The following is a 12206-nucleotide window of genomic DNA, read 5'->3' as shown; positions in this document are numbered from 1 at the left end:
CACAGGTAAAAGATGAACTCATAGAATATGAAGGGAGTTGGGGTGAGGCAGCTAAGAAAATAATTGAGGAGAAAATTCTTTTGAAGAATTTAAAAATACAAAGAATAGCATCAACATGACAGAAAATCCCATCAGTGATGTGAAAGACAGAATGAGAAAATAATGTAGAAAACAAGAGGGGAGCAATTAGAGCAAAATGGACTGACCATGGGAATCAAACATGTAGATAACTCGTTCCTCAAGGAAGACACAGAAGGAATGGAGAAATAAAATACTTCCACTTTCTCCCCCAGAGCCTTCCCTTTTCTTACTAACAGAGCCCTGACTGATCCTACTACAAGATGAGATATCTGGTATATGGGGTGTAGGTGGGGAAATCCCCATGGTCTTGTGGCAGGTGAAAGTGAAAGTCTCTCAGTCATGTCTGACTCTTTGCAACCCCATGGACTATACAGTTCAAGGCTACTGGAGTGGGTAACTTTTCCCTTCTCCAGGGGATCTTTCCGACCCAGGGATCAAACCCAGGTCTCCTACATTGCAGGCGAATTCTTTACCACCTGAGCTACCAGGGAAGCCTCATGGTGGGTAGGTGACCCTATTCTGGCCAATGATAGGTAAGAAAAGTTTTCTGGGAGCTTCTGAAAATGGCTTCCATCCTGACTAGAGGAAGGCGGGAGAGGAGAAATTCCTACCCCAAGTTGCCCACTGGTGTTTGCCTCTGACTATGGCTGTGTGACAGTGAGGAGCTTGAAACTGTTGGAGCCATTTCAGAGCAGAAGGAAGGTCGGGAGATGCAGAGGCTGAGCCATAGCTCTTCTCTGGGCTTAGGAGTTACCAAGGGAGCAGCAAAAGTGATGCCACAGATGTAGGGAAAGAGCTGTGTGAAGATGGGTGAAAGGAAACAGTTTTGGAGTTTGTATTTGCCAAATTACAGAGTGTAAAGTTGTGGTTGAATATGGGCGTTGGACATGTAGACTGAAATTAGGTTTTGGACTTCTTATTTGGACTCTGTGGGAGAGGGAGAGCATGGGATGATTTGGGAGAATGGCATTGAAATATGTATAATATCATATATGAAACGAGTCGCCAGTCCAGGTTCGATGCATGATACTGGATGCTTGGGGCTGGTGCACTGGGACAACCCAGAGGGATGGTATGGGGAGGGAGGAGGGAGGAGGGTTCAGGATGGGGAACACATGTATACCTGTGGCAGATTCATTTTGGTATACGGCAAAACCAATACAATATTGTAAAGTTAAAAAATAAACTAAAATTAAAAAAAAAAAAAGATGTTCGTGAACCAGATAAATGCATGTGTGTTCTCTTCTTCCCTGGAACTATAAAACTATAGTAAAAGTATTCTGCTTAAGTGTATCAGTCACATCAAAGAGAAACAGGGAGGCAACCATTCAGCAGACCAGAGATGCCTGGAATTTCAGAGACAAGGAGAATTGTTGCCTAGTAAGGCAGAATCAGACCTGGGGCCAATTACATCAGAATCTCTGGGGTTGTGCCCAGGGGGCAGGATTTTGTTAATGACTCAGATAAGCCCAGTGTGCAGCCAAGTTTGAGAACTACTGACCTAGAACACGCACGCAGGGACACAGCAAAGGATGGAGTCATCTGTCCAGAGAAACCACAAGGGCTCAAGCTCAGAGGGCCAGGTAGAAAGGAGAGTGGGGTGAGAATGGGGCTGAAACAGAGAACCAACCTACTGGGAGGTCTGGGCATGAAACAGTCAATACTTGAACCCTCCCCCAGCCCAGGAGTGACCATCCAATGACCATGAAGCCAAGCATTTCTTTCTCAGACATTAACAAAGGAAAGCTCTTCTAAAACAAAAACAAAACTTCAAAATCCTGAATGCACAGTCTGGAGAGAACTCAGCAGCTTGTGTGGGTATTGGGCCTCAGGAAATCCTTCTCATTCTGACATCCCTGCCCCCCAACCCTAAGGTGGCACCTGACTGTGCACAGAGCTGCCTGGCTGTATTTCAAACATAAGATGAAAACCTCTCTGGTGGGTGAGGGGCCCCCAAAGGTGGGTGATGGGATGTCCTCTGCTTAAGTAATTGAGATGGGACCCTGTGCCTGTGACCATGAGGTGGGACCCAGCCCTGAGCTGAATTCTAAAGGATTAAGGATGGGAGTGGATGTGAGAGTTGGACTGTGAAGAAGGCTGAGTGTTGAAGAATTGATGCTTTTGAACTGTGGTGTTGGAGAAGACTCTTGAGAGTCCCTTGGACTGCAAGGAGATCCAACCAGTCCATTTTAAAGGAGATCAGCCCTGGGTGTTCTTTGGAAGGAATGATGCTAAAGCTGAAACTCCAATACTTTGGCCACCTGATGTGAAGAGTTGACTCATTGGAAAAGACTCTGATGCTGGGACGGATTGGGGGCAGGAGGAGAAGGGGACGACAGAGGATGAGATGGCTGGATGGCATCACTGACTCGATGGATGTGAGTCTGAGGGGACTCTGGGAGTTGGTGATGGACGGGGAGGCCTGGCGTGCTGAGATTCATGGGGTTGCAAAGAGTCGATACGACTGAGTGACTGAACTGAAGGATGGGAGAAATCTGACTCCTGGATACACGGGGCACCACTTCACCTCTTCCTGCTGAATCTACACGACAGACATTTCCCCCAGTGTCCAGTCCATCAGGGGCACCCAGGAGCTAAACCACCATCAGTGCCTCCCGCCTATCTAATTACTTTCCAGTGCAAAAGCACTTTCACCTGTGAGAGGCAGATAAGTACTCTTGTGATCACCTTCCCATTTTTCAGATGAGGAAAGTGAGGCTCCAGAGAGGTTAACTAGTGAACCCCAAGGTGTGGAAAGTCAGTCCATGGCAGAGTCTGGCCTAAGACCAGGTCCTGCTCTTTCAGACCACTGGTCTTTCCAAGTCCAAGTTCTTCTTGGTGCAGTGAATCTCCCGCTCGAGATGGTTTCAAACCTTGAGAAGCCACATGAGAGGGAGGGAGGCCAGGACTGTCCAAGGGCGGCCTCTCACCGTCCTCACACACCACAGATAGAGTAACTAAGGCCCATGGCTGCATCTCAACCATCTCTGAGATCAAGATAATCTCAACCACAACCACTTCCCCAGCATTATTGAGTCACAAATAGGCCTTAATCTCCCACCACAACCCAGACCTGCAGAGCCTGCTGGCCTGCAAAGCCTCAGCTGGTTGGTCTCCCAGCAGGGCCCAGGGACCCTCGCTGTCTGTGAGCTGCAGGCTGGTGGACCTGCTCTACTCCCTGGGGCAGTGAACTGTCCTCCTAGAGAGTCTCATGGTCCAGTTTTCACAGGGTCTTTCCTGCTTAGTCTGAACATCCATCCCATCAGACATACAACTACATTGCCATTTAAACCTGGAGAATTCCCCCGGTAGAGGGACTTCTCCCACCCCAGTCTTGTGCCCAGCTCCTGGGAGGGCTCCAGCCCAACCTCAGTTTGTAGGTGACTCTCACTTGAACCACATCATTTGGGCCTCTTTCTTCTGGGCTTCATATATGACAAGGTTTCCCTTCTTGTTCCTGGCTGGAGAAGTTATCAGCATCTGTCTTCCACCCAGCAGGATTTGGACCAAGCACAAGGTTCTACCCACACCAAGGGCTCAGGATGACTGCCCCACAGGGAAGAGGCAGATCCCTACTCACAACCCTGAAAATGTGCTCACACAGAGTGGAGGGAGAGCCCCAGCAGGAGCAGGTAACTGGGAAAAACCTCCCCATTTTAGGGGTCAATCCACATGGGCCCCCTCACGTGGCCCCCTGAGACCTTGCCCCATTCTACCCCAGCGGATGTCCTGTTGACTCACCCTGGTCCCATCCCTCTTGGGAGAATGCTGGGATATCACACATGTTAAACAAGGCAGACAGCTTTCAGCTAAGCTGCACCCATGACCGATTTCAAGTCAGCAAATATTTACTGAGCACACTTGTAAGAAGCACATCGCCAGGCCCCTCCTTTCCTGTCCAGTCACCATCTGCTGCAGTCACTGAGTCTTGAGGTGAGCATCACGCATGCTCTGTCCCTCCACAGTTCACCCCACAGCTGCCCAGTCCCCTGCGGGTGCCCCGCTCTTTAGGACCCAGGCAGTGTCCATCACAGGTTGGGCCCAAAGACAGAGTCTGCTTCCACCATCTTGCTTCCAGTGGAGACACAGCTTATGGATGTTGCATACTCAGTTATTTGCTCTCAGCAACAATAAGGAATAGAGAAGAAAAGAGCAATTTCAATTGTGCAGCAATTCCACTCTAGGAGAATCTACTCTCTTCTCTAACTGAAGGCCTGGAGTGAGCTTGAGATGGAAGCTGTAAATCCACAGGTTCCTTCAGGCCCTTGGTCCATCTCTCTGCTCCCACCCACTTTCCCCAGGGGGACAGTGGTGCTGGGAACTGTTTAACAGCTGCCTCTTCAGGAGGAGAAAGCTCTGGTCTCTAGCATTTGTCAGTCTCTGTAGTGTGGATACCCTCTCCATGGCTCATTTCAAACCACCAGCATGCTGACACGGAGCACAGACTCGGGAAAAGACGCATAAAGCCAGCTTTCACAAGCCAGCTCCAGGTGTTTCTAGCACATCACTGTCTGGGGAGAATCTAACATTTCAATCTGCAGACACATGTTCATGTAGCATTGCCCAGAAACACAGACAACTGTTACCAGGAGGAAAAGGCAGCCTCCCCCAAGGCAGGAGGACGAATTCCCCAGGGTGGTCCATGGGTCTGCAAGTCAGCAGCATCCTAGGGGTCCACAGGAGTGGTCTTCACTGTACTTTCAGTTCAGTTCAGTCGCTCAGTCATGTCCGACTCTTTGCGACCCCATGAATCGCAGCACGCCAGGCCTCCCTGTCCATCACCAACTCCTGGAGTTCACTCAAACTCACATCCACCGAGTCAGTGATGCCATCCAACCATCTCATCCTCTGTTGTCCCCTTCTCCTCCTGCCCCTAATCCCTCCCAGCATCAGAGTCTTTTCCAATGAGAACTCTTCACATGAGGTGGCCAAAGTATTGGAGTTTCAGCTTTAGCATCTGTCCTTCCAAAGAACACCCAGGGCTGATCTCCTTTAGAATGGACTAGTTGGATCTCCTTGCAGTCCTGCCGGTGCCAGCCAGCAAAGTCGATCAGGTCCTGAGAACGTGCACAACACGGCTGAGAAAGAAAACTACAGCAAAAGAATGCTACAACAAAGATGGGGTCGAGAGGATCAGACACATCTCCACGAAGGGACGCAGTCTGACCACGACTTTATTCAGCATCTTATATTTATACAGGAGAGCATGAGAAAGACAAGACAGTTAGCATTTTTCTTGGTTGACCTATACATCTTACAAAAAGTCACAAGAAATCTTGAGAGCATGGGAATGGCACCGTGTTATTATTTCTTACACCAGATAACATTTCTCTGTGCGTGAGAAGCTTGTCCAGAACTCCAGGTGTCTGCAGTAAATAATCGCCTAATCTCTGGGGTGGCGGGACAGAGAGCTATGTTTGCAAGCAAACCCTCAAGGACTGAGGCAGCTCCCAGAGCTGTGTCCTTCAGACAAAGGACCCCGTTCTCACGGGCAGCTCCCCGCATCTCCCCCTTTCTTTTTATATAGGCGCATGCTTATGTTCCTTTAACTGCAGCCAGTTTCCATAAATGGAAGCCTTTATCATCCATAGATCATCAATCAGTTTTTTAATTAAACAAGGTGTAAGAAATAAAACAGTTAAAATTATTAAGAATAGTCCTCCTATGGCTGCTCCCAAGTACCAAATACTATTGACGGTAGGTACATGTCGAAAAAGTTCTTTAACAAAAGACTCAGCTCTTTTTGCAACATCCAAATCAGGTCTGGGTGCATTTTCAATGTTCATTATTTCCTGATGTAGATGCAGCAAATCTAAGGAAATATTTTCATTATGCCAAATACCTTCTAAATGAGCTTTCACCTTATCCCAAGCAGTTATGCTACCATTATATTTTTCTGGGGTAACACAGATCCATCGAAAATCAGCATGACATTGTACCCGTAATCTCAACTTTATACTTTGAACCTCTTCACCTAAAAATTTTACAACATTATAAAGGGCATTCAATCGATCTTCTAGCTTTTTGTCAATATCTTCTTGAGTCCCCAGGGTAACGGATACATTTTGTGCCAGATTATTAACAAAAGTTGCAGTTTGCACTGATTGTGCCAGGGTCAGGGCTGCAGTAATCGAGGCAATAAGGGTTACCAAAGCTACAAATCCCAGAATTATTAACCCTATTCCCCTACGATAATGCATTAAAGCACCCTCTACTCTCCAAAGTTCAAGTCCTCTTTCATCATACCAAGACCCATTAATCTTTACAGGAACCATAACAGAAGCAGGCTGTCTTAAGACTAGAACCCTAGTTTGATTAGTAATTCCCCTGACGCAGTTAGTTAAGGTACAATTGTTACAAGTTACATTATAATTTTGTAACCCAGGTTGTATTTTTACAGATCCTACTAGTAAAACATAAGGGTGAGGCACACATGCACGAGGGTACCTCATGATGAGATTCCATAAATAACCGTGTCTCACTTTTGATCCCACCTGAAGGTAGGAACCCTCACATCCAAGGGCGGCAGCTAATTTCCAGATTTCTGTTTGGAATACTTTAGAGCCACCTAAATTTCAAATACGGGATGCAAAGCTTCTATTGTCCTGAGCTCCAGGGTCTCGGGCCGAGTCTGGAGACCAGTCCCACAATGACTCATTTGTCCCAAATATGGTATTAAACCGTAGCAGTTCCATCTCGACACAGTTTCCATGGTGCAGCAGTGACTCTTCCCCTTGTTCCAAAGTCGCAGAAAGGGATATCTAAAGGACCAGTTCCATTATGACGTTGAGGAATTCCAGATTCTTTCGTTACTCCAGGAATGTCCAGGTTCCAACTACTGTCAGAATTGGCATATCTTGCCTCCCCAACAAAAAGGCTTCCTGTTGAATTAAAATATCTAGACAGACAAATAGGTAAACGATCAAACACTCCATGATAAGAGAAATTAACTTGATTAGGAATATGTTTATCTGAAAAACCACCCAAAGCCACAGTGTCATTAGTGTATATGGGAATGGACCGACCCTCCCAGCCCACTGGTTGGAGAAGGGGAGGATCAGGAAAATAAGCCCGGTAAACATTTGAATATTCTTTAGAATGTGCAGTATTAATCTGATTTAAGATAATTAATAAGGTTATCAGGAAGCTTAAAGGCGATATCGGATCACCCTGCACAGCAACACGATTCTGTGCCTCTCGCATCAATGCCTGGGGTTGTTGCCGAGATGGTAATTCATCATGCTCTTGAATCGTCAATCTCCTCATCTGGCTTACTAGAGATCGTCTCCACCGTGCGTACCAACCTTTCCGGCAGCCAGTGCGGCGCTTCGGCATCCTGTGGGAAAACACAAACATGCCCTCGTCCCCAGATTATTACAGGATCTAGTCCATACCATTTTCCCACAAGTGGGTCTTTCCAAAAGACTTTAGGTCTTATTGTTTGCACATCAAAGTTCCAAAATCGTTGTGCTGCTGAATGGCCACATATATCCAATTGTAAGAAATTTAGAACAAATAAAGCATGGTTTAAAGAGTTGGAGGGGGTATTGGGATACAATCCCCCCTTCTTTAGTTTTTGCAATTGATGTTTGAGAGTTTGATGTGCCCGTTCAATTATTCCTTGACCTTGAGGATTATAAGGGATACCTGTTTTATGTGAGATAGACAATTGTGTACAAAATAGTTGAAAATTTTTCCCAGTGTATCCTGGACCATTGTCTGTTTTTATGGTCTTAGGGGTTCTCATAACAGCAAAACATTTAATGCAATGAGCAATACAATGTTTGCTAGCTTCTCCGGATTGTAAAGAGGCATGTAAAAAGCCAGAGAAGGTGTCAATAGTAACATGAACAAATTTTTGTTTACTAAATTCAGGAATATGAGTAACATCCATTTGTCATATGTCGTTTGGCAACAATCCTCGGGGATTAACTCCATAATGGGGGATGCTAAAAAATTGAGGACATGTTTGACATTGCTTAACAATCTGCCTGGCAGCTTCTTGAGTAATGCCAAATTGAAGTCTCAAGCTATTGCTGTTTTGATGGTGTAAGCTGTGGGAAGTTTTTGCCATTTGTTCCAATGAAGGAAATATCATACGTGTAGCTTCGTCAGCCAAAGCATTGCCTCGTGCTAAAGGTCCAGGAAGTCCAGAGTGAGCACGAATATGACCAAAATAGCACTTATTAACTCTGGAGCAAATTAAATTTTGTATATCACGAAAAAGAGTTTGGATAGTAGAATTCAGAGTACCAATAAATGGAACAGTCTCAATAGTGTTTAAGGCTCTTATGATATATTGACTGTCTGAATATAAATTAAATGGAGCAGAGATTTGTAATAAAGCCTGAAAAACGGCAAATAGTTCTACTTCTTGAGCTGACTTATAATTAGTATGCCAGGTGGTGGTATTGTCCTGTATAATCAAACTAGCTATTGCATTAGAAGAGCCATCAGTAAATACAGTTAGGGCGTCAGCAAGGGGCTGAGAAACAACGATTTTTGGGAAGATAAATTGGTGATAGTGAGCAAATTGCAAAATTTTATCCCTTATCTCGCTTTTGTTGTTGATACAGTACTTTTTTGACTGTCTTTTTTTGTAATGCCGCGGCCAAAGTTATGTCTTGAACGTATGAAGGACCGATATCGGCACAGATCCATACATAATCTGATAAGCCTCCCTTTTTTCTGTAAGGTCTCAGGGCAGCTTGACAAGCTGAATTGGCATTCTCATAAGCAAGCTGTTTAGCCAACACCATTCCTGCCTGCTCGTCCCCTATCATTTTACTAATTGCCTCAAGCAGGCGGGCAACAAAATCCTGATATGGTTCATCTGGCCCCTGGCAAATTTTAGATAAATCTTCGGTCTTTTTATCAGAATTTGGAAGTTTTTTCCATGCTCGCAGAGCCGCAGCACCAATCTGAGGGTAGGCTCCAGGCAAATAATTAAGTTGATTATTGGTGTCTCGATAATCCCCCTCTCCCACCATCATTTCATAAGTGGTATTCAGTCCCTGTCACCGATTGATATCGGCTGTGATCCTACACTGCTCAGCAAACTCAGATTTCCATAGTAAATAATCTCCTCCAGATAAACAAGCCCGAGCAACCTGTTTCCAATCATTAGGTGGCAGATTTTGATTTCTTAAAGCCTCTATAATAGCCTGAGCAAATGGCGCAGTCAGGCCGTATTGTGTACAAGCCATTTTAAACTCTTTTAGTTGCTTAAAGGGCAGCGGTTCATAATACCTCTGCTGTTGAGCATTTTCAAATACTGGATAGAGTCCTGAAAACCCGGGAATATGTTCTCCTTCATCATTAGCTCGCTTTGTCGTTTGTTGAAGAGGAGATAATAATATCTCACTTCTAATTTTTATGTTTTCACTGGGCAAAGAAGCAGGGATAGATATAAGCTCTCAAGGTTCTACAAAAGGCGGAGGTGGATAGAGCCCAGCCAAGAACAGAGGGAGGACATGCTGGAGGCACAGGCTGGCTGGAGTGGGAGTCTCCCTGTGCTTCACTTTTTACTGCTATAACAATTTTCTGAATTAAATTCTCCAGCTGTTCTTCGGAAAGCCCTGAATGCTTTAATTCTCCTTTTCCTGAGGGGGGTTGCGTGCCAACCATCATTTCCCAAGGCACATCCTCTCTATGGTACTGAGCCACTTGTTCATCTAATTCTTCCTGTTCATCAGAGCTTAACACATCGTCATTCCTTCCAGCCTTACAAGCTGTTCCCTCAGGCACAGCATAAAGCAGCTCAGGCGGAGGGACAGAAGACTCTGCAACTTCGGGTTCTGTGGAATCCCTGAGGGCCATCTGAATCTTATGCCCCTCATGTTCAGGATCCAGACAGTCTCTTATGAGAGTCCACAAAGAAAAAGCATCAACAGGGACACGATTGGGACCATGTAAGGAATAATATGTCTGTAATTGTTTTCTTGCTTTCTTCCAAGTTTCCAGACTAACTGTTCCTTCCTCTGGAAACCAAGGACAAACTTCCTCTATAAAAAGTAAAAACTTCTCTAGCTGTAACTTATTTACATGAATTCCCCTATCTTTCAACATAGTTTTCAACATATGTACAAATAACTGGCGGCTATTGCCTTGTCCCATGATTTATTACTCTCGACAATAACACTCCCTGCCCTTTACTTCATACAATTAGGAATTCCTTGTTTCTTACCTCAATCCGGGCCGGCAGCGGCAGTCGTCATGCTCCGATTCTCGAGTCCCTGTTTGGGTGCCACCTGCCGGTACCAGCCTGCAAAGTCGATCAGGTCCTGAGAACGTGCACGACGCGGCTGAGAAAGAAAACTACAGCAAAAGAATGCTACAACAAAGATGGGGTCGAGAGGATCAGACACATCTCCACGAAGGGACGCAGTCTGACCACGACTTTATTCAGCATCTTATATTTATACAGGAGAGCATGAGAAAGACAAGACAGTTAGCATTTTTCTTGGTTGACCTATACATCTTACAAAAAGTCACAAGAAATCTTGAGAGCATGGGAATGGCACCATGTTATTATTTCTTACACCAGATAACATTTCTCTGTGCGTGAGAAGCTTGTCCAGAACTCCAGGTGTCTGCAGTAAATAATCGCCTAATCTCTGGGGTGGCGGGACAGAGAGCTATGTTTGCAAGCAAACCCTCAAGGACTGAGGCAGCTCCCAGAGCTGTGTCCTTCAGACAAAGGACCCCGTTCTCATGGGCAGCTCCCCGCACAATCCAAGGGACTCTCAAGAGTCTTCTCCAACACGACATTTCAAAAGCATCAGTTCTTCGACACTCAGCTTTCTTCACAGTCCAACTCTCACATCCATACATGACCACTGGAAAAACCATAGCCTTGACTAGATGGACCTTTGTTGGCAAAGTAATGTCTCTGCTTTTGAATATGCTGTCTAGGTTGGTCATAACTTTCCTTCCAAGGAGTCAGCGTCTTTTAATTTCATGGCTGCTGTACTTTATTCCACCCTAAAACCTAAATCTCCCCTGCAATAACCAAAGTGAAGGCCTAGACAATCCTCACCCAGCTTTCTCCTTCACTAGACACCCCACCCCAGGCTCGTCACCCTGCCCACCAGGCTGTGTATCCTGAGAACACAAAACGACTTTGTATTTAGGAGATCAGCCTGCTGGGAGGCAAGACTTTTACAGACAGACACACACTGATTCCATTCCTGCTGATACCACGGGCTGGATAATCATGGGCAGATCCTCAACGTCCTCCTCTATAAAATGAGATAATACCTGTTTCCCAGAGTTGTTGGGAGAACTAAGTAAATATGGTGAAAACCATCCAGCACCCGGCAACCCCCACAGACATCCTTCCTCCTATCCTCCCAGGGGAGGCGGCCTGAACCATAGCCCGGCAATGTCGTCACCTGGTGGCTAGTCTCAGAATTGCCCAAAAGGCCCACAGCTGTTCTATATTTGAGGGTAAGTTTATACAGTGGAAGTGAGAAATAGATTTAAGGGACTAGATCTGATTGATAGAGTGCCTGATGAACTATGGACTGAGGTTCGTGACATTGTACAGGAGACAGGGATCAAGACCATCCCCATGGAAAAGAAATGCAAAAAAGCAAAATGGCTGTCTGGGGAGGCCTTACAAATAGCTGTGAAAAGAAGAGAAGTGAAAAGCAAAGGAGAAAAGGAAAAATATAAGCATCTGAATGAAGAGTTCCAAAGAATAGCAAGAAGAGATAAGAAAGCCTTCCTCAGCGATCAATGCAAAGAAATAGAGGAAAACACCAGAATGGGAAAGACTAGAGATCTCGTCAAGAAAATTAGAGATACCAAGGGAACATTTTATGCAAACATGGGCTTGATAAAGGACAAAAATGGTATGGACTTAACAGAAGCAGAAGATATTAAGAAGAGGTGGCAAGACTACACAGAAGAACTATACAAAAAAGATCCTCACGACCCAGATAATCACGATGGTGTGATCAGTCACCTAGAGCCAGACATCCTGGAATGTGAAGTCAAGTGGGCCTTAGAAAGCATCACTATGAACAAAGCTAGTGGAGGTGATGGAATTCCAGTTGAGCTCTTTCAAATGCTGACAGATGATGCTGTGAAAGTGCTGCACTCAATATGCCAGCAAATTTGGC

The 12206-nt window shown here is 45.5% G+C and overlaps 1 protein-coding gene and 1 pseudogene across 2 annotated transcripts; both read right to left on the bottom strand.

Moving 5' to 3' along the window:
* Positions 1-5482: 5482 nt before the first annotated feature.
* Positions 5483-10495, bottom strand: LOC112585535 (endogenous retrovirus group K member 13-1 Env polyprotein-like). 2 transcript variants are annotated; one of them, XM_044944178.1, is made up of 3 exons: positions 10268-10495; positions 7386-7417; positions 5483-6979 (listed from the first exon to the last, which is right to left on the bottom strand). In XM_044944178.1, exon 3 carries the CDS (start codon positions 6531-6533, stop codon positions 5601-5603), a length of 933 nt encoding a protein of 310 aa, XP_044800113.1. In that variant the 5' UTR covers positions 6534-6979; positions 7386-7417; positions 10268-10495; the 3' UTR covers positions 5483-5600. The 2 variants fall into 2 exon arrangements, with proteins under 2 accessions (XP_044800113.1, XP_025143378.1); XM_025287593.2 differs by having other exon boundaries at positions 5483-7417.
* Positions 8309-10261, bottom strand: LOC123333965 (annotated as a pseudogene).
* Positions 10496-12206: the final 1711 nt, after the last annotated feature.

Source organism: Bubalus bubalis, chromosome 6 (assembly GCF_019923935.1).
Source record: "Bubalus bubalis isolate 160015118507 breed Murrah chromosome 6, NDDB_SH_1, whole genome shotgun sequence".
In the NCBI taxonomy this organism is placed as follows: domain Eukaryota; kingdom Metazoa; phylum Chordata; class Mammalia; order Artiodactyla; family Bovidae; genus Bubalus; species Bubalus bubalis.
This window is presented reverse-complemented; position numbering and strand designations above follow the sequence as displayed.

Coding starts and splice junctions, on each gene's coding strand:
- LOC112585535 (XM_025287593.2), bottom strand. CDS start 6,533: ATGAGGTACCCTCGTGCATGTGTGCCTCACCCTTATGTTTTACTAGTA.